The 20,603-nt window shown below is 42.8% G+C and overlaps 1 protein-coding gene across 1 annotated transcript in view; it reads right to left on the bottom strand.

Moving 5' to 3' along the window:
* The window catches only part of LOC115791988 (BCL-6 corepressor-like), an 83,305-nt gene that overhangs the window by 37,536 nt on the left and 25,166 nt on the right, over positions 1-20,603 (bottom strand). Inside the window, 4 exon segments of the mRNA XM_030746307.1 lie at positions 6,962-7,189; positions 7,313-7,756; positions 11,731-11,832; positions 11,835-11,976. Of these exon segments, the coding sequence (XP_030602167.1) occupies positions 6,962-7,189; positions 7,313-7,756; positions 11,731-11,832; positions 11,835-11,976 (916 nt within the window).

Here is a 20,603-nt window from a genome sequence, read left to right as displayed (position 1 = left end):
CCCAGAGCCAATCAAATTTATGCAAGTCTATGAGTTCCCACGACAGATATACCCTGAGAACTTACCTGAAAGCGACAATGTACCTGGATGTGACAACTTACCGGAAAGCGACAATGTACCTGGATGTGAAAACTTACCTGAAAATGACAATGTACCTGGATGTGACAACTTACCTGAATGTGACGATGTACCTGGATGTGAAAACTCACCTGGAAGTGACAATACGCCTGGATGTGAAAGTGTATCAGAATGCAAGAATCTACCTGATTGTGATGACACTCCTGGCAGTGACCCAGTAGTCCCTACTGAAGAGGAGCTTGAAACAGTAGCAGATACAGAACCTGTAGTCCAGGACAATGATCGTGAGAGTGAAACTAATGTACCCAGTGAAAAGGGATGTAACAAACAGGTATCAGAGGATACTCCAATGCACCCAAGTCATGACACTACAAATCCTGTGAGACGCTCAGAAAGACCGTCAAATCAACCAAACAGGCTCCAGTATAACCAGTTAGGAAACCCACTCTTAACTATTGCTCAGTCCCTATTTCATGGTTTAAGCCTTGCTTTTACCAGTGCCTTGACAGAGACTGACCTTGAAGCTACTTGGAAGGAATCTAGTTTTCCTGTTATTTCAATGCAACCCACCCCATGCAAAGAGACTTGCATGTTCCAAGGGGGGAATGTGTAACCCAGTGTTAAAAACACATGCGAGAATGAATGAATATTGATTTAATAGCTTATTCTACAATGAGGTTAAAAAGTTATAAGTTAATATTTAAAACCAAGTTCTTAAATAAGTTTATAAATATATGTAAAAAGTGTTAAAAATCTTTACAAATTGTGCCATACACCTTTAATAGTAGTTTTAGTGATGGCTTGACCAATCAATAGCTGGCATGGTCTGGTATCACATCAGCCAATGAGGTTGGTTGTCCCGCCCTCCCGCTGCGCGGTGCAGGGAGTCTGCTCGGATTGCGTCAGACACAGACACAGCTCCATGCTACTGTTGCTTCTGCGGTTAGCCTGAAGAAAAAACTTGGAAAATAGCGAATAAACTTGGAAACTGGTTAGAAAGAGACATCCTAAATAATCGCTTTGCCAATGAGGAGGTTCCGAATGGTAATGTCATGTTTGCCAAACTTTGGAGACTTCTGATGCGACCGGGTTGGAAGCTGGAAATCTCCGTGTAGCCTCGTATAGCATCGGTGAGTGATTGCACGTGTGTAGTTAGCATTTTAGCACAGGCAATGCACTGAAAAGTGGCTAACATCCTTAGTCATCACTAAACTCAGTTAAAGATAGGTTGATGCTTTGTGGTGTTGTATAACTATTGTTGTGTATGTTGTATTTTTCATAATGTATTTGCCGTATTTTATTATTAGCACCTGTCTAGCATTTTCACTGATGCTAATTCTGTTCATGGTGCTACTGCCTATGTGAAGTGCCTTTTATTAGCACTTGCTAGTATTTTAATGCACTTTGCTACTGTTCTGATTGAGATAAAGCTAATGTGTTTTTACAATCCACCTTCTGATGGGAAATCATTACACTACCATGGATGTATTTCATTAGCTCTTTAAAAGATTTGAATAGTATTTTTGTATTACCACATATAAGCTAATATAATTAGTTTTATTGAAGTGTTGGTAATATTTGACAGTGATAACTTGAACTATATTGCTGTACAACAGAAAAAAACTTGAAAAGTGACTGAAAAACCCTTTAAATTGTAGCTTTAAGCTAATGGATATTAGTTTACAAGGTTTTAAGCTACTTTATTCTGGCCTTGTTCTAGGTCAGGTTTTTTGTTGGTGCACTATTTGATCCATAGTGCTACTGTGAAGACTGGATTGCATTTCCAGAACTGGATGGCGAGCCCCAGCCCAAGGATCGGACAAACCGGTAGATAGTGACCCGACTGGTCACTATAACTGAGACATTGCATGAACAATTGATGGACACTGTGACAAAAGACTAAAAAGGAAAGAAGACTACAGACTGGATTATTTATTTCTAATTGTTTATTTTCCTTGTGTTGTTTTTGCTTTGGGTTTAAAAAGGGAAAAGCGCGCAGTTTGTTAATTGTATATATATATATATGTGTGTTGGTTTAATGACATTTCATTCAGTAAATTCTACTCTTTCTATAAACTGTGCATCTTCCTCTGTTGTTGCTCACACCTAGGCTCCCCCACGAATCCAGAGTCTTCTGATTAGGCCAACATCCCTTTATGTGTGTGGTATTGGTATTAGTTATTGAAGTAATTTACTCTACCATATTTCACATCTGTCAAGGGTACTTGAAGGTAACCTCTTGTGGGTTACACACGTGTTATACACGTGTTACATGTTGTTCCCTGCTGTTTCCTCTTGCCCTGATTACCCAGTGTGTATTTAAGCCCTCAGTTTCCATGTGTTCCTTGTCGCGTCGTTGATGTTGTGTGCCCGTGTGTTCCTGTGGTTCCCCTTCGTCTCCCTTCTGAACGGTTTTTGTATTGTTTTTTCCCGTTGAAATAAATCCCTTTTAAGTTACGCTGACTTCTGGAGTCCTTTGTGTCAGCCATTCCTCGCCTGTTTCCTCCCCGGCCATGACAGATAGTTTCCTTCACCACCAGGAACCATCAGTGGCTTCTTAGGTTATCACCAAGACTGGCACTGATGACCGTCCTAGAGGCTACGTCTGAAATAGAGGCTTTGAACATTGCCCAGGCACTGTGTTAAAAACAGCCCTGAGTCTGTCATGGAAATCCCTACATGAGCTCAGGTGTGGAGTGTCCTCCTCTACGCAGAGTCAAGCTCCAGGTGTGGGGGACCAGTGTGGTGCTAATTACAGCTGTGGAACCAATCTGAAGTATTGGTAGTGATGTAACAGCTGTCACTGGATACTGGTGAGGATGTCTCCCTACCGTCCCTGCCCAATTCTGCACCCCTGCTGTGACCAAAGTTCACAGTGCCATCCATAAATGCAGGTTAAAGCTCTATCATCCAAAGAAGAAGCCATATGTGAGCATGAGCCATAAACACCATTGTTTTCTGTGGGTCAAATCTCACTTAAAATAGACTGAGGAAAAGTAGAAAGTTGTTCTGTGGTCAAATGATTAAAATTATAAATTATTTTTGGGCAGTGCCACTGGATTGGCAGACTGGGGTGGTGGTCCCCATCTTTTAAAAGGGAGACCGGAGGGTTTGCTTCAACTTTTGGGGGATCACACTCCTCAGCCTGCCCGGTAAGGTCTATGCCAGGGTGCCTGAAAGGAGGGTCCGCCCATTAGTCGAACCTTGGCTCCAAGAGGAACAATATGGTTTTTGTCCTGGTGGCGGAACGCTGGACCAGCTCTTTATCCTCTCGAGGATATTTGAGTGTGCGTGGGAGTTTGCCCAAACAGTCTACATGTGCTTTGTGGACTTGGAGAAGGCATTCGGCCGTGTCCCTCAGGGTATCCTGTGGGAGGTCCTGCAGGAGTATGGGGTGTCTGGCCCGTTGTTGCAGGACATTCCATCTCTGTACAACCGCAGTGAGAGCTTGGTCCGTATAGCTGGTAATAAGTCGGACTCTATTCCTGTGGGTGTTGGACTCCATCAGGGCTGCCTTTTGTCACGATTCTGTTCATAATTTTTATGGACAGAATTTCTAGGTGTAGCCAGGTGGCAGAAGGCTTCCTCCTTGGTGGCCTCAGAGTCTCATCTCTGCTCTTTGCAGATGATGCGGTCCTGCTGGCTTCATCAGGGGATGGCCTCCAGCTTGCGGTGAAAGGGTTCACAGCCGAGTGTGAAGCGAAGCGAATCCGCACCTCTAAGTCTGAGGCCATGGTCCTCAGCCGGAAAAAGGTGGAGTGTCCTCTCCGGCTCAGGGATGAGTTCCTGCCCCAGGTGGAGGAGTTCAAGTATCTCGGGGTCTTGTTCACGTGATGGGAGAAGGGAGCGGGAGATCAACAGACAGATCGGGGCTGCTTCTGCAGTGATGAAGACGCTGCACCGGTCTGTCGTGGTGAAGAGGGAGCTTAGTGTAAAAGCGAAGCTCTCAATTTACCGGTCGATCTACATTCCTACCCTCACCTATGGTCACGAGCTTTGGGTAGTGACCGAAAGAATAAGATTGCGAATACAAGCGGCAGAAATGAGTTTCCTTCAAAGGGTGGCTGGCCTCTCCCTTAGAGATAAGGTGAGGAGTACGGCCATTCGGGAGGGGCTCAGAGTAGAGCCGCTGCTCCTCCACATTGAAAGGTTGAGGTGGCTCGGGCATCTGATTAGGATACCTCCTGGGCGCCTCTTGGGTGAGGTGTTCCGGGCATGTCCCACCGGGAGGAGGCCCCGTGGCAGACCCAGGACGTGCTGGAGAGATTATATCTCTCAGCTGGCCTGGGAACGCCTTGGGGTCCCCCAGGTTGAGCTGGTGGATGTGGCTGGAGAGAGGGAAGCCTGGGCTTCTCTGCATAGACTGCTGCCCCCACGACCCAGTCCCGGATAAGCAGAAGAGAATGGATGGATGGAATTATCTTTGGGAACCATGGATGCTGTATCCTCTGGACTAAAAAGGAGAGGAACCATCTGGCTTGCTGTCAAGGGCTGAATTCAAAATTTTACATCTCTGATGAAATGGGGGCGTATTAGTGTCCAAAAGTGCTGAGAGGTTTAAACAAGTTTTAGAGCAACATATACTCCTGTCTAGACAATGTCCTTTTCAGGAAAGGTCTTGCATTTTTCAGTAAGACAGTGTTAAACTGCATACTCCATCTATTATGGTGTCATAATAGAAGAGTCTGGGTGCTGCACTGGCCTGCCTGCAACCCAGACCTTTCACAGAAATATACAAAGAAGACCCAGGACTGTTGAGCAGCTAGAATACTACATTAGACATGATTCCTCTCCCAAAAGTCCAGGAACTGTCCTCCTCAGATCTCCGACTACTATACTGTTGTTAAAAAAGAGGTGATAGTACACAGTCATTAACATGGCCCTGCCCCATGTTTATTGACATGTATTTCTGCCATCAAATTCAAAATGACCTTATTTTTTTTCCTTAAAATGGTACATTATATAGGGTGTCATGTCTTCTATACACTATTGTGAATAAAACATGGGTTTATGAGATTTGAAAATAATTGCATTCGATTTTTTTTTACATTTTACACAGTGTCCCAACAGTTTTGGAACTGGGTTTGTAGACCAGCATTTTCTTTAAAAAAAAAGTCATTAGGAGAGTGTGCAAGCACTGGGGCTATGTGCAAATGTCCTCAGAGGTCACAGTTTAAGAATCATGAAGGTCACAATCACAAATTTGTCAAAAATGGAAGTCTGTTTATGGGACTTGAGGAATTACAAATAGCTTACTGTTTCCAAGCAGAATTTTGATGCAGTATAAAGTTTTTAAACCCACATCAAATTTGAGTAAAAAGAAACAAAGAAGCTTCTTATGTCATAGCTTTTTACTTTCACAGTTGTTTTTCTTATTGTAGGCTCTTTTCTTTACAATATAAAGCACCTTGAGCTGATTGTTTTGTGAGTTGGTTCTAAATAAATAAAACTGAATTTAATTTAACTGAATTCTATCACTAAAAATGTGTCTCTTTTTGCACGTCTCCAAATAGTCACCACACCATTTTTCATAGATGGTGATCTTGGCAGTCCTTGGTGACGATGATCTTTTGGACAACAAAAATGAATCCATTCATACAGAGACGTGATTGGTGTGAGCGAAATCCTTTGTTAGATGTTAGACAACTAGTCAGAGTTAATTTTCTGTACTGTACAAACTGTTCACAGCAATCTCCACCAAGACCAAAAAAGCATCAGGTAAACACAAGCAGCCGCTCACAGTTCAAATCAGACACCTAAATTATTTTATAAATCTGGTGCACCACAGGGCTCTGCATTTGGTCCAATGCTGTTTTTATTAAAATGGATCAAAATGAAGTAGATGCTTTCATTTGGATCATCCTGACAAATCAAGTGTGTGCAGAATTCTAATGTGCTGTAGGCTGCATGTGAGTTTATCTAAATGAATTATGTGTTGGTCTGAATTCATTCAGACTTGTTTTTCTGATAAAGTAACAGCTCTATCAGACCTCGTTATCAGCATCGTTAACATTTAGTAAATTTACAGATTGTAGAGGCAGATGACATCAGCACTGCCTTTGGAAATTAGATGCAGCTATACCACCACCACTAACGGCAGGTTTGGATTTAACTGGATTTATTTAGTTTGAGTTAAAGTGAATTTGACATCCTGAAGGGAACAAGCAGCGACTGTGAGTGCCACATCGAGCAGCCTTCAACAAACAGAGGAAGAAGGCGAGGAGGAGGAGGCTGCTAACACATTCCCTATGTATTACTGCAAGTGTGACAGCTCCATCTGGGAGATGTTAGACGGCTATTAGCACGCCACGAGGCCGCAACGGGTTCATACACACACAGATTTATGCACGCAGGAACACACACACACACACACACACACACACACACACACACACACACACACACACACACACACACACACACACACACATACGTCGTTGGTGTTATTCCACTCGTGTGCTCCGGCAATCACAGAGAGAGGAAAAGAGCGGTGAGGGAGAGACAAGAGGGGGTGGAGGAGGAAATGGAGAGGTGGAGGACTGATGACAGCAGAGACACGGAGAGAGAGATTTCATCAGCAGCAGCAGCAGCAGAGCTTTCTGCTCTGAACCCACAGCTCTGCCTTCAGAATAAAAGCTGTTAGAGAGCTTTGGCTGACAGAAACGTGTGCATCGTACAGCGTGGGTTAGAAGTGTGGTTTGATTAGGGAAACGAGTCACAATCAACATGCTTGACATGGACTGTCAGCTTGTAGACATGTCTCCACTGGTGTTGAAGCTGGATCCTGAGTACATGTCCAATCAGTACTCTAAAGTATAGATCCAAAAGCTAAAGATCTAAATCAAGAAAAGAAACAAAGTTTGAAAAAAATCTGTGGGTTTACCTCTTGTGCTATCCCTCCTCGTAAATGTGGGCTCACACCAGCCTTCACTGATGTCTGACCTCCCCCTGACAGATGGGACATCTGCTCTGAACTTCCTGTTGGCCTCCGCTGACCTCTGGCCAGTGGGCAACCACTGGCTGAACTCGCCGGGTAGGCGGGGCTTGTTGAGCCGAAGGCCATTCAACTCGATGCAGACCTTCAGCTTCTTCACGTCCTCCAGGGATGAGTCTGTAATGAAGAGCAGGGAGTCAGGGGGAAAATCTCCAGATAATTTTAATTGTTATTCCAGCATGACAACATAAAAACATGAGAGGATAAAATCACAGAGATGAAGGCTTCACGAATTCTTACCGTTGATCAATTTGGTTTTCTTGCAGGGATTTTCTGTCCCCTCCTCCTCCTCCAGCTCATCCTCCCTTTCCTCCTCCCTCCCCCTCTTCAGCCGGCTGTTTATGATGCTGCTCTGATGGAAAGGCTCAAGGCTGAAGATGCGCCGCCGATTTATCTCCATGTTCGGATTTGAACCTGTGAGGCCTGGGCAGGACATCAGGGTGGAGGCATTTCCCTGAAATAGTCCTCTGGCTGGGGGGAAAAACCTTTGTTGTTGTTCTGTCTGTGAGACAAAACTTGAGTTCTCAGTCTTCTTCTCCTGACCAGTTCCTCCATCGTGCTCATTCTTCTTCTCTTTCTCCACAGATCCATCAGTCTTCTCTTTGGGGACAGGAGGGACAGCAAGGTTGTCAGAGTTGCAGCAAAGTGGCAAGTTGGGAAGGTGGTTGTGAAGACAGGAATGGCCTGCATGGTGAAGGGGAAAAAACCCAAAACATATCAACTTCTGGAGCTAGATTTTTGCATTTTGCTATAGCACTGCTATTCTGGTACAGGGCCCCACCAAATGACCTCCTTTTTTCCACTGGGTGGAGAAATTTACTACTCTAAATATATTTTTGGCATAATTTGTGATAATTTGAAGTCATTAGACCTGGAAATCTGACTAGAAGAACCATTAACACAACTCAAAAATACCAAGAAGAAGAAACACCATTCAGTTCCCCATCCAGGCCAGTCAGCTGGAGCCAGCTGCTGTCAGCTGTTTTTTTTCTTTTGTTTTTTTGGAGGGGGGGGGGGGGGGGGGGGGGGGGGGGGGACTCAGGGAATTTAACTTGGTAAATAATTGATCTACAAAATGAAACTGACACCATGCTCTAGAAACTGGAGGTTTGATTGGGGAATATTATATGGTTTCCTTTTTGCACTAAAGTAAAGCAAAAGCTGCCCAGCTGTGCACCCTCATCATTTAACAGCAACTTCCTCTACTCAGAGGGTGCAAGAGAATGAGCCTTTCACTTTGCAGCTTCATTTCAGTGAAAGACCAGCATCCCTCACAACCCAGACGGCTCCCTGGAACATCTGAAAAACCTGGGAAAAACTGTGCCCTGACCTCCTCATCTCCCTCGATTGTCCGGATTCACCTTTTTGGAGACCTGCTTGCTTTTTGTCCCCATAAGGAAGCTGAGTCCTGGCACAGTGAGCAATACAAACACAGCTGCTTTCTGTTTTCGAGCAGATCAAAGATGCTTTATGCTCTCCCTCATCTTTTATGTCTCTTGCTGACTCTTTCCACCTTCATCTTCACATTTTCTCTTCTTCCTCTCATTCCTTTCTTTCCCTCTTCTGTCATCCCTTCTTCTTCTTTTAATCATCCCGCCTCTCTGTCTCTCTCCCTCCATATATTCCCATGCGCTGCCTTCTCTCCATCATCTGGCTTGCCCTGCTTCCCGTTGCTCCCAGCCACATTATGCGCTATGGCAACGGGCCATCAAAGGCAATCGTCATGGAAACGTTGCTGTCTGGCCGCGTGCACTAAAGACCGCCGCTTAGCACGCATACACCCCCGAGAGCTGCAGCAGCAGATGTGAGCAGCTCTGGTTTTCCCAAAAAGTTTTTCAGTTGCTGATTTGAATTCTGTCAAAAAAAGTTTTGCCTGTTTCTGAGACACTTTCTTTAGTTTAAGACAAACAAAACACTCCACATTTCCTACAAGATACAGTGTTATGTAGTTTATAATAGATATAGTAGGGGTCAGCGTGCGTCACAGATTCAGGAACGTGATTTTCAGAGAGGGGCTGAACTCCATGGATGAGAAGCAGCCATCAGGAGCAGGTTTAAATTCATCCCCCACTGCGGGTCGGGTAACACGCTCTGACTATTGTCCGCTTATGAGTCAAAAACCAGTTAGGAGTACCTGGCCTTCTTGTAGTCCTTGGGTGGGGCACTGGAAGGCGCACAATCTAAGGAGGCCATGGGTGACAACGGTGAAACGTGGAAGTGTGTGACTGGGAGGAGCAGCCTGCCTGATCTATGAGTGCTGCTCTGTTACTGGACTTCTGTGCTAACCACAGAGGTCCACAACAAACAAGGTGCTCAAGCATAACAGTGTTCATCAATACACATGGCACCAGGACACCTATGGCTGCACATCAGTGATCAATCATGTAATTGAATCATGGACCGTGCAGCTGTATATGTTGGACTATCAGATAAAGAAAGGAGCTGAGCTGTCAGCTGATCACCACCCGGTGGTAACGTGGATCAAGTAACAGGAGAGGAGGAGGATGCTGAGCAGGCTTGACGAGTGAGGGTACACTGCACATGTTTGGCACAGAAGATCTTCAAATCCAACCTCTGGCAGAACACTGGAGACCGAGAACATCAAGTCCAAATGGACCGTGTTCTGCACCTACGTGGCTGCGGTGACTGTAGCAAGGTGGTTGGTGCTTTCTGTGGTGGCAACCCCCAAACCAGATTAGGGACACCACAAATGAAGAAAGCCATCAATCCTATCAAGCCTAACTATCTTGCAGGGCTCTGGTGGAAGCTGACCGAGACCAGCGTGCCACGCACAGAGTAGCTGAAGCAAATACAAGGTTTGATGAGGCCATGAAACATGCAACAAGCCTCAGAGGGGCACGCAGCTTTCCTTCACACTGTTAGCAGTGAGGAGGGAGCGCTGCTGGGGGCATCGGATGGTGGAAGGAACAGGTATGGGGACAGGTAGACCGGTAGAAGACTTGGCCATTGCAAGGGCAGAGACCACCGAGGTATTCAAACTACTCCTCAGTGACAGGGCCCCCAGGGTCGATAATATTTAAGTTCCTTAAATCTCTGGTTGATGTGGGACATTAAGGCCTCTGTAACATTGCTTGGAGGTTAGGGTTAGGTTGTGGAACTCTAAACTATCTCTTTACCCTCTCAAGGGTACTTGAAGCTGTGTGCCTACATATGACCACATCCCTCAGGTGATCCTGTCACAGTGTGCTTTGGGAGAATGGGGATATTGGGCACGCTTTAAGGAGTTATAAATCCCCTGTGCAAACATACTGACAGCATGGTTTGCATAATAAGTCAGACTCGTTCCCCACGGATCAGGAGACACCTCCCTACAGATAACCTAACAGCTGATTTAGACTTCTACAGTGAAGCTTTGAGGAGCCAACAACATATCCTACACAAGAGGCCGGCACTGGTGCAAACATTCATATGAGCTGTCTTATGTGTTAATTACCATGTGGTGGTGTCCTGCTGTTTTATATGCAGGGCCAGCCATGATAGAAACAAGCTGGGACTCTTTTCCCTCCAATGAACTCACTCTTTGTTTGTTTGTTTGTTTTGTTTTTTCAGAGGCAAACGAACTCTAGGTTTCCTGTATTAATCCTGGTCAGTTACTCCGTCACTGATAAATGAAAAAAAAAGACTGAGGCAAAAAAGTAGCCAGAAATGCAGAGGAGAGCTCGACAACGCTGAACAGGCCAATCACAATATTTTCAGACTGCACCGATGTGTAGTTACAGTTTCAGTGAGGTACGACGTAGAGTTTCAGAGGTGTTTGTGGCTGTGACATACCACAGATTTAACACAGAAATATAAATCCTCTGTACTTTGATACTGCAAACAAGAGAACACAAAGTGATGCTTACCAAGAACTGTGGAAATCTTAAGCAAAAAAACTGCCAGTGGCTCAAAGTTTCCTGAATCCAACATAAAGATGCCACAGTCACTGAAACAAATGAACCTTAAAATGTCTCAGATTTCAGCCAGTGTAGCTGTGAACTGTCAGAAATTCAAGTTAAAAATGACTCAAAGTGCCTCCTCTCAGTCAGACCTGTTTGGTTAGTTTGGAAACCTCAGTGAAACAAGCCCAAACGACCACCTCCAAAAACACCCACTGAAGGAGCCTGAAGTAACCTGCTGGGGCTTTTTGGTTTTTAGTGTGCAGTGAGTGCAAAACAAAACAAATCAGGACTCTGCATTTAAAGCTTTCATTTTTAAAATTGCGGAAGAGAAACCACTGAGAGTGTGCGTGTGCGCGTCTGTGTGTGTGTGTCTGAATGTGCATGCTTGGCTTCCTAGAGAAAATGAGGGCAGCGGTTCACTCAGTTTAAAAGGAGATGAGTGCACCCAGAGTTCAAATGTGTGTGTGCGTGTGTGTGTGTGTGTGTGTGTGTCTCTCTCTTTCACACACACGCACACACACACACACACACACAGAGATGGAGAGAATGCACAAAAAGGAGAGAAAGAGACAAAGAAATTGAGCGACTTCAAGCGAGTAAGATCAACTGGAAAAAAAGGCGTGTGTTTTTATGGCTTTGTCTGCGTGTGTCTTTTCATGCCTGTGCGTGTCTGTGTGTGTGCATGTGTATGTGCGTGTCTGTGTGTGTGTGCGTGTGGATGCGTCATCCTGCAGAACTCTCCGGAAATCCTCTTACCTCTCGGAGCTTCGGCAGCGGCTGCAGTGGGAGTTCTTCCTCCTCCTCCTTGCCTCCCCTCACTCTGCTGGCAGCCTTCCCACCCTCCCTCATCTTTCTTCCCCCCCCCTCCACCTCTTTTTCTTCTTCTTCTCCCTGCTGGCCATCTGCCAGCTCCTTCTCCACTTCTTCTTCTTCTTCTTCTCCTCCTCCTCTTCCTCCCTCTTTCTCCTTCAGCTCCAGCTCAGAGAAGCGAAGCATGGCACGCTGAGAAAAACAGAAAAGCGCGAGAGTTTGTGTCGGTCGAGTCTGAAACACGACAAAGTGTCAGCATGTTGCTTTGGCCCTGAGGCCATTGGACCCTCTTGACATAAATTACATATTTCAGTTTTATTATTTCCCCAGAAACCAACCAGCACTCCTACAGCTGGAAGGATCAGTTCATTAATTAGTCCACTTATTCCAACTGATTTAGGTAATGGACTGTAGTGTGTTCAATGTGGGGGGGAAAAAACAATCAAACAAACAAACAAACAAACACAAAAACAACCAACCAACCAACCAACCAACCAAACAAAACAACCAAAAATCAATAAAAATCTAAAATGAAGGACAGAGGACCAGCTGAAATTTTGAGATTGATGAAGTTGGACACCAGGCAGCCACAGAGGAGCTAACGAAAATTTATCCAGAGCAGAAACAGCAAAACCAGCAGTTCCTCTAATGTCCACTTGAGGCTGGGTCCAATAGTGAGCCCGTCCTCATATAACACTTTTCCTTTAGGACCTACTTGGCTCGACTCGACTTGACTCAGCTCGACTTTTAGGGTTTTCTATTAGGTGGTAGTACCTGGTATTAGATGCTTTTAATGCCGACTCAGCTGCAGTTCTAAGCAATCTGAGTCGAGCTGAAAGTGTGATGTCAGCATAATGCATGCCACTGATTGGCCAGGCAGTGACATCACTAGATGAGTCATGGGAGCGACTCCTTCACAAGAATCAAACCCACAGTTTTTGAAACGTGGCAACGAGGGAAACGAGCGACGACCGAATCCAGAATCCAATATAAAACGAACTAAACCAAGTAGAGTCGAGTAAAGTCGAGCTGCGTTAGTGGAAAAGAGACAATAGATTCTCATGTGAAAATCCCCAGAAATAAACATGTTTACAGCTGCTACAAAGAATGTTTTAGCCTCTACAGCTAATTTCCCCCTTCACAACAAGTGTCCGGGGGAGAATGGTTTTATAACCCACACGTTCAAACTGCAATAAGGGTTAAAGTTTGCATTACTGGGGGTGTGGCTTCTTTAACTGATAGTTGGAGGGTGACACAGGTACCTGTAGCTGTTAGCTGTCTGCTAGGCCTCACCTCAGCTAATCCCTGTCCCTGATCTGGACCGCTGAACTGCATTTGTGCTGTTGGAGCCTTTTGGAGTATTTTTAATGCAATTATCTGACCAATACTGTGGCTGCTGCATGCTTAATTGTACTAACAGACTGTCCAAGTAGTTTGAGCTCCAGTTTTGTGAGTTAAATTGTAGGATTTTATTATGTGATGTTCTCATACAGTCTGTAGATGCAGCTTGCAAAACAAATTGATTAGCATTAGCGGAAAACATAGCACTCAACTTTCTTATGGCTCCAAAGAACCAACACGGCAGCAAGTAAAACACTAATGTTGAAGCTTCAAAATGTGGAGTCCAAAAGCATTTTTATCTTTATAGAAAGTAGGTTGTTTATACCTGAGTTTTTAGGTCCCTCGCAGGTAACTGGTGACTAGCAGCAACATGGCAACCAGAGACATTAGAAAATAATTGATATTTAACAATTTCTATTGACAGCAGGGGAAATAATTGCTGGAAACACAAAAACTGATTGGCCACAGTTAAACTATTTTTAGAGTTACACAATTAAAGTGACTACCCATAAAAACTAAGGGTACTGCTGATATATGACTTGGAAATAAATATATTTGAAGGTTATCTAGACACCAGAACGGAGCTCTGAGTGAAATGGGAGCCAAAATGGGAGCCATCCATACGAAACTAAACAGGAAGTCCTGCACATTCATGTTTATTTTCAGTAATGAATATTATTGCCAGAGTTTCAAATGAGGTGATGTAAAGGTAATCCCTATGGACCAATAGCTCAGGTGCGCTCCATATCAGCCAGCTAACAAGCAGTCAGTGCTGCCCCTAGGCAGACTTCCACAAGCTGGCCAATCAGAGAAAGTGGGCTGGCAGGGTGGCCCTATGAAAGACAGGAATCTAAACAGCTCATTTCATACAGAGGGTGAACCACAGCACGGAGCAGTATGGAATAAATATGGATTATTTTGAACTGTGAATCATGCAGAGCTACTTTAGTGGGGTCCAAGAATAAAATCCAGAGCTGATACAAACTAGAAAGCCACTTTAACAATCCACCGTCTGCTCAGTTATGACAACTCCAAATCATTTGAGTACCACAGTAAATGTATATCCCTGAAACTGCAAACAAGTGCATCCGAGTGTAGAAATATAAAGTAAATGATTTTCAGGTAAAATAGTGTGCCCACTTAAGGTTATGCTGGGTATATTATTTGACATTACCTTACCTGCAAAGTATTTTATTTATTTTACTCTTTTATATTTCAGGTTACCTTCTACCTCTTGTGAAGAAGAACTTCTGCTTTTGAACGGGATCCCGTTCAGTTCTGGTTTTTGACCTTTTTCAGTCAATATTTGTGAGATTGTTCCTTTAAAAGAATCGGCGGTTTGGTCGACATCACCTTCCCTTCTCGGCCTCTAACTCAGGACTTTCAGTGATCCTCACAGACGGCGGCAGCTGTCAGCCAGAGGTACTCACCTCTGTTTTCTGTGGCAGCTGGAGCCTCGGGAAGCTTCAGGATTTCACCGCCTCAAAACACAAACACACCAAAAACCTAAACACTCAGATGTCGCTCTGTGACCCCTCGACTCTGCTGCTTGAAAGGTAAAAAAATACTCCCTGCTGGCACTGCAACAGACAAACTGAGAGAAAAATGTGAAGCTGCTCCAAACAAACAGTGAACAGGTGCTGCTGGGATGATGTCCAGAAAACGGCATCGAATTTTGAAGAATCTTTCTCTGCTACACAATCCACCGAAGGCAGCTAATTTAATGCATTTCTGTAAAATGACTTCATGCACTGATAGCGACCCATCACTTATCACCATTTAGACTTCAGCTCACACTTCAATTCCTTTCAGCAACACTTCAAACACCACAACTTCCCTCAGTCCTGCTCACAATCTGCCAGACTCGTGTTTTCACTGCAGTCTGTTTGAAACTTTTAGTGTTTACACCTCAACTCCTTTCAGCATGTCTATTTCTGACCATTCTTTAGTTTGATAGACTTCATCTGTTTCCTTTCATGTCTAACACTTTCAAGCTTAATAAAGCACAGCTTTGAATTTAGGGATTCATATCAGTTGGATTATTAATTTGAACTGTGGATAAATAGCTTATTTCAACATAATCTTACCATAGCAATTGCTGAGGACCTATGAACTAAACATGTACTAAAATGGACTAAACATGAACTAACATGGACTAAATGTGCACTAACGTGGACTAAACATGAACTAAACATGGACTAAATGTAACTAAATGTGGACTAAACATGAACTAAACGTGGACTAAACATGGACTAAATGTGCACTAACATGGACTAAACATGGACTAGACATGGACTAAACGTGGACTAAACATGGTCTAAACGTGGACTAAACGTGGACTAAACGTAGACTAAACATGGTCTAAACGTGGACTAAACATAAACTAAACGTCCTCTAAAGATGGACTAAATGTGGCCTAAACATGAACTAAATGTAGACTAAACGTGGACTAACATGAACTAAATGTGGACTGAACGTGGACTAAACGTGAACTAAACATGAACTTATTTCATGGCCAGGTCATGTTTGTAAATGAGAACTAGTTCTCAAACACTTTTACTAGTAAAATAAAGGTTTAAACAAAAACTAAACATGAACTAAACATGCTCTAATGTGGACTAAACATGAACTAAACGTGCTCTAAACGTGGACCTAAACATGACTAAATGTGGACTAAACATGAACTAAATGTGGACTAAACATGGACTAAATGTGGACTGAACGTGGACTAAATGTGAACTAAACATGAACTTATTTCATGGCCAGGTCATGTTTGTAAACATTTTTACTAGTAAATAAAGGTTAAAAAAAAAACTAAACATGAACTAAACGTGGACTAATGGTAATGGTAAATGGACTAGTTCTTATATAGCGCTTTTCTACTCAGTCTGAGCACTCAAAGTGCTTATACAACAGGTTTTTACATTTACCCATACACATCCCATTCATACAAGCACTTCCATGATTAATTAAGCTGCTTTTAATTATCTAACATTCACACACATTCACACTCCGACGGTTGCGTCGGAGAGCAACTTGGGGTTAAGTATCTTGCCCAAGGATACATTGGTGTGTAGCCTGGACTAAACATGGTCTAAACGTGGACTGAACATGGGCTAAACGTAGACTTAACTTGGACTAAACATGGACTAAACGTGGACTAAACGTGCTCTAAACGTAGACTAAACATGAACTAAACGTGCTCTAAACGTGGACTAAACATGAACTAAATGTGGACTAAACTTGGACTAAATGTGGACTTAACATAGACTAAACATGGACTAAATGTGGACTAAACATGGACTAAATGTGGATGAACATGGACTAAATGTGAACTAAACATGAACTAAACATGAACTTATTTCATGGCCAGGTCATGTTTGTAAATGAGAATTAGTTCTCAAACATTTTACCTGGTAAAATAAAGGTTTAAAAAAAAAAAACTAAACATGAACTAAACATGAACTAAACGTGCTCTAAACGTGGACTAAATGTGGACTAAACGTGGACTAAACATGGACTAAACATGAACTAAATGTGCACTAAATGTGGACTAAATGTGGAATAAACATGGACTCAATGTGGACTAAACGTAGACTGAACATGGGTTAAATGGGACTAAATGTGGACTAAATGTGGACTAAACTGGACTAAACATGGACTCAATGTGGATCAATGTGGACTGAAGAATTTGAAAAAGTGTTGCATGCCTGGCAAACCCTGTAGTGTGAGTTTTTGCTATTTTCATAATTCTTTATTTTACAGTTTCCATTGAAACATCAAATAATCACTTCATTAGCATTTAAATAATTAAGTAGTTCATTAATATCTAAATAACAGCAGGCCACATTTAGCAGCTTCCCCAAATATATACAGACCATAAACTATGAATCTTTTTATCATTTTAATGCATTTTCATCTCACATGTAATGCCCATCAGCAATTGTGCTTCAGCACTTTGACCCCTTTTGTTTTTTCTTTTAACCGTTATTAGTGTTTCACTCCAACTGAGCTTCAGTCAGTGCTTACATTTGCTTTCCTTCCTTAAATTGCCATTTCAACTCTCACTCCTTAATATTTTAGGGCGTACACCACAATCGTGACAGCCACTTCCACTTCAGTAATGGTTAGCACTCTTTTCAGAGATTTGATTTCAGCTGATGCTTCAGCTTTTTCAGTCTGTGATGTCTCGAGTCTTTTTCGTATACTCCCCAAGAAGCCTCTTCAGCTACTTTCAGTGCTCATCTGCCACTTCAACTTATTTCATGCCCAAATTTCACTGTGACTTTTTCATGAGCTCCTTTATTTTGTCACCTGAACTAATTTTCTATAATTATGGTCACTTCAGTTTCATTCAGTGCTTAATTTTGCCTGCTACTTATGTTTATTGCAGTGCTTCAACTGACTTTCTGTTCTTTCTGCCACTTCAGCATTGTTTTTGATTTTGGAAATCTACCACAGCAGCAAATCCTACTTTGGCATCGACTGATCATGTTGTGATCTTTTTAGCACAGCCGGTTTAGTTTCTTTTAGCACATGCATATTGTTTTGTACAGAAACACATTCTTTGGATGTTACTTAAGTCACGTTCCACAACATAAATATTACATGTCAGCTTCTTGCAGTGCTAGCCTAAAACACACTTCAACTTCTTTAAGTACTTAACTGCATTTTTACGTTTCTCTCCAAGATCAGATTTTCTATTTTCGTCCATGCACTGCTGCAGTGCTCACCTCAAGTTCGTTCTGCATCAACTCGCACTTCAGCTTCCTTTAATGCTAAATTCTTATGCCACTAAAGACCGATCGCTTCAGTTTTTCAGTGCTCAGAATCAGTTTGCCACATCAGATTATTTATATGACAGAATTTCATCACCATTTTTAAAAACAAGAAGCACTCTGAGAGCGTAACCCTCCTGTGAGGCAGCTCCCTCTGTGGGCATAGTGTTGTATTCTGTATACATTCTATATTCTACAGCATGTTTCTAACTGGGCAGCTCACTTTCTTAAAGAAATAACACATTTTGTGGTCAACTTGAAAGAAAGGCAGATGTGAAACGTGAAAGTGAGGTCAGAGGTCAAAGTGAGATGATATTTGGCTGCAAACTATAATGTGATATTTAGAAACCCCATTTACCAGTATCATTTCCTAAATGTTGCCAATACAAACACAGGCAATAGATAAAAGACATTTTATTAAAGTTTGACCTTATTTGACCTTGAAGAAGAGGTCAGAGGTCTGGCATGGTATTAGAATTCCCATATATCACCCCAATATGTTGTCAGTACAAACAATGGCAGTACATAGTTCCTGGGGATAAGGTCGTGGAGGGTGCCCCTCCCTACCGCTCGATGTGGGTACTTGTTGGTTCTGGAGCACGTGGCTCTCAGTTTTGGCCTGGTTGGCGCTCCTTGGAGGTTGTGGTAAAACCAGAGGAGCCTTTAGAGATTTATAGAGCTCATCTTGGCAAAGCTGTGCATTCATGTCATGAGTCTGAGTGCAAAAGCTGGCAGACAAGACAGGATAAAAAGTAAGAAAAGGAAAATAGTTTTAAATAGTTCTATATAACATTATTATACCTTTGACCTTCAAATCAAGCTGACCTTAGAGGTCAGAGATCAAATGTGACTTGATATGTAAAATCTTTATACGGTATGTGTCATAATACACACCATGCTTTTAAGAATCAGAGGTTCTAAGTTATGAGGCTTTTTATAGCTCATTAAGTTGACCTTGAAGACCTCGGTGGATATAAGCCAGGTTTTAATGGATTGTTAAGGTGACCCTACGCTGCACCCCTGCAAAGTTCATCAGAATTTATTCAAAACTTCCCAGCTATCGTGTTTACAGACAGAAGCACGCACACACATGCAAACGCTCGCAGAAACATCACTTCAGCTCATTTATCGCTTAAATCTCAGTGAATTTTGCTGCAGTGCTCATTTCAAAACCAGTTTCATTTCATTTTAACATCGCTTTCACCTGTTTTCACCTGTACCTGTTTCTTTTCAGATGCTTTTAGCAGTGACCACTTGACAGTTTCTTTCGGATTTAATATCTGCCACTTCCGTTCTGTAACCTGAACCAAAGTATCAGGAAAACTCCTCCACTCGTGTCTCTGAAAGACATTTTGTCATTATCTCAAAGAAGGAGAAGCTGCATGTTTACAGCTTTCATCCCAGGATGCACCACAGAGAGCTTCCTCTTTGGGTTTTCCAGGCTGGTTATACCCTGTAACCACGGTGCCCGCTCCCCTGATCCGCTGCCTGACATCCTGGTATTATCACTCACCTCACTCGCCCTGACCACAAACCCATTTAAAAATTAATGGCCCGTGAAACGATCTACAGATCCATCCACGCTGCTGCCCGGCGCTGAGAGCACCCAGGGGCGTAGGAGCAAAATGTGAGTTAATTTGAGCATCACCACCGCCTCCTTCAGGAGCCACGACTGACTGAGCAAACAGCTTTGCACAGGAATAAACAGCCGGACGGAAACACCGGAAAACACATGAAAACATGAAGCCCAACATGAAGAATCAGTGTAACAACAAGCGTTGTGTCCGCAACAGCAAATGGGGGATGTAATATTGTGTAATTACTTCATCTGGTCTCACCTGCGATCTATTAACACATGAGACTTTGAAGCGCTGTTTGGACCTGCTGTTTAACACTAAACTCAACACTGCAGTTTTTTACAAGTTCAAGCAAATTAAACTCAGAATGGTGTCAGCTCATATCAACAAAAACCATGTGAGGCGAAGCTTTTTCATTATTATACAGACCAACAATGAGGAAATGACCATTTACAGTTTACATGGTTTTTGTGCCTACACAGAGCAGCAATTCTAGATAATCAGTTAAGGTAACCTGACCAAGATTATCTGAACTGCACCAAAAATGCACCAAAAAAAGCACATAAAAAAATGACAAAGAGACACAAAACATACTGACCACACACACAAAAAAAGCCAAACCACAACTGCTGCAAATCAGCTTTAAATAGATGTTAAAAGAGATTTAAAGATGCAAAAGGACAACAAAGAGACACTAAACAGGCCACAATAAAATGAGCACAAAGAGACAGAAAATGACCAGCAAGAGACAAAATGATCATAAAGAGATAAAAACAATGGCAAAAAGTTGTGGCAACAAGATAAGAGCTGCAAAATGATGACAAAGAGAGGTAACATGACCACAAAAAGACACAAAATGATCATAACAAGATGTAAAATGACCATAAAGAAAACTAAAACAACAAAAAGCCTGAGAGCAGGTCAGGAGACGTGTGGTGCTTTTTGCCTTTGACCTCTGGTCTCACCATCGACTGGCCTGGATTCAGATGTGCAACAGAAAGCTGAAATGTGGATACAAAATGTAAATGCTACACAGTAATTTGATAATTTACACTTATAAACTAATGAAAAAAATACTACTAATACTACAATATTTTATTTGACATCAGAAATAACTCAAGAG

This window comes from Archocentrus centrarchus, chromosome 2 (assembly GCF_007364275.1).
Source record: "Archocentrus centrarchus isolate MPI-CPG fArcCen1 chromosome 2, fArcCen1, whole genome shotgun sequence".
Lineage (NCBI taxonomy): Eukaryota > Metazoa > Chordata > Actinopteri > Cichliformes > Cichlidae > Archocentrus > Archocentrus centrarchus.
This window is presented reverse-complemented; position numbering and strand designations above follow the sequence as displayed.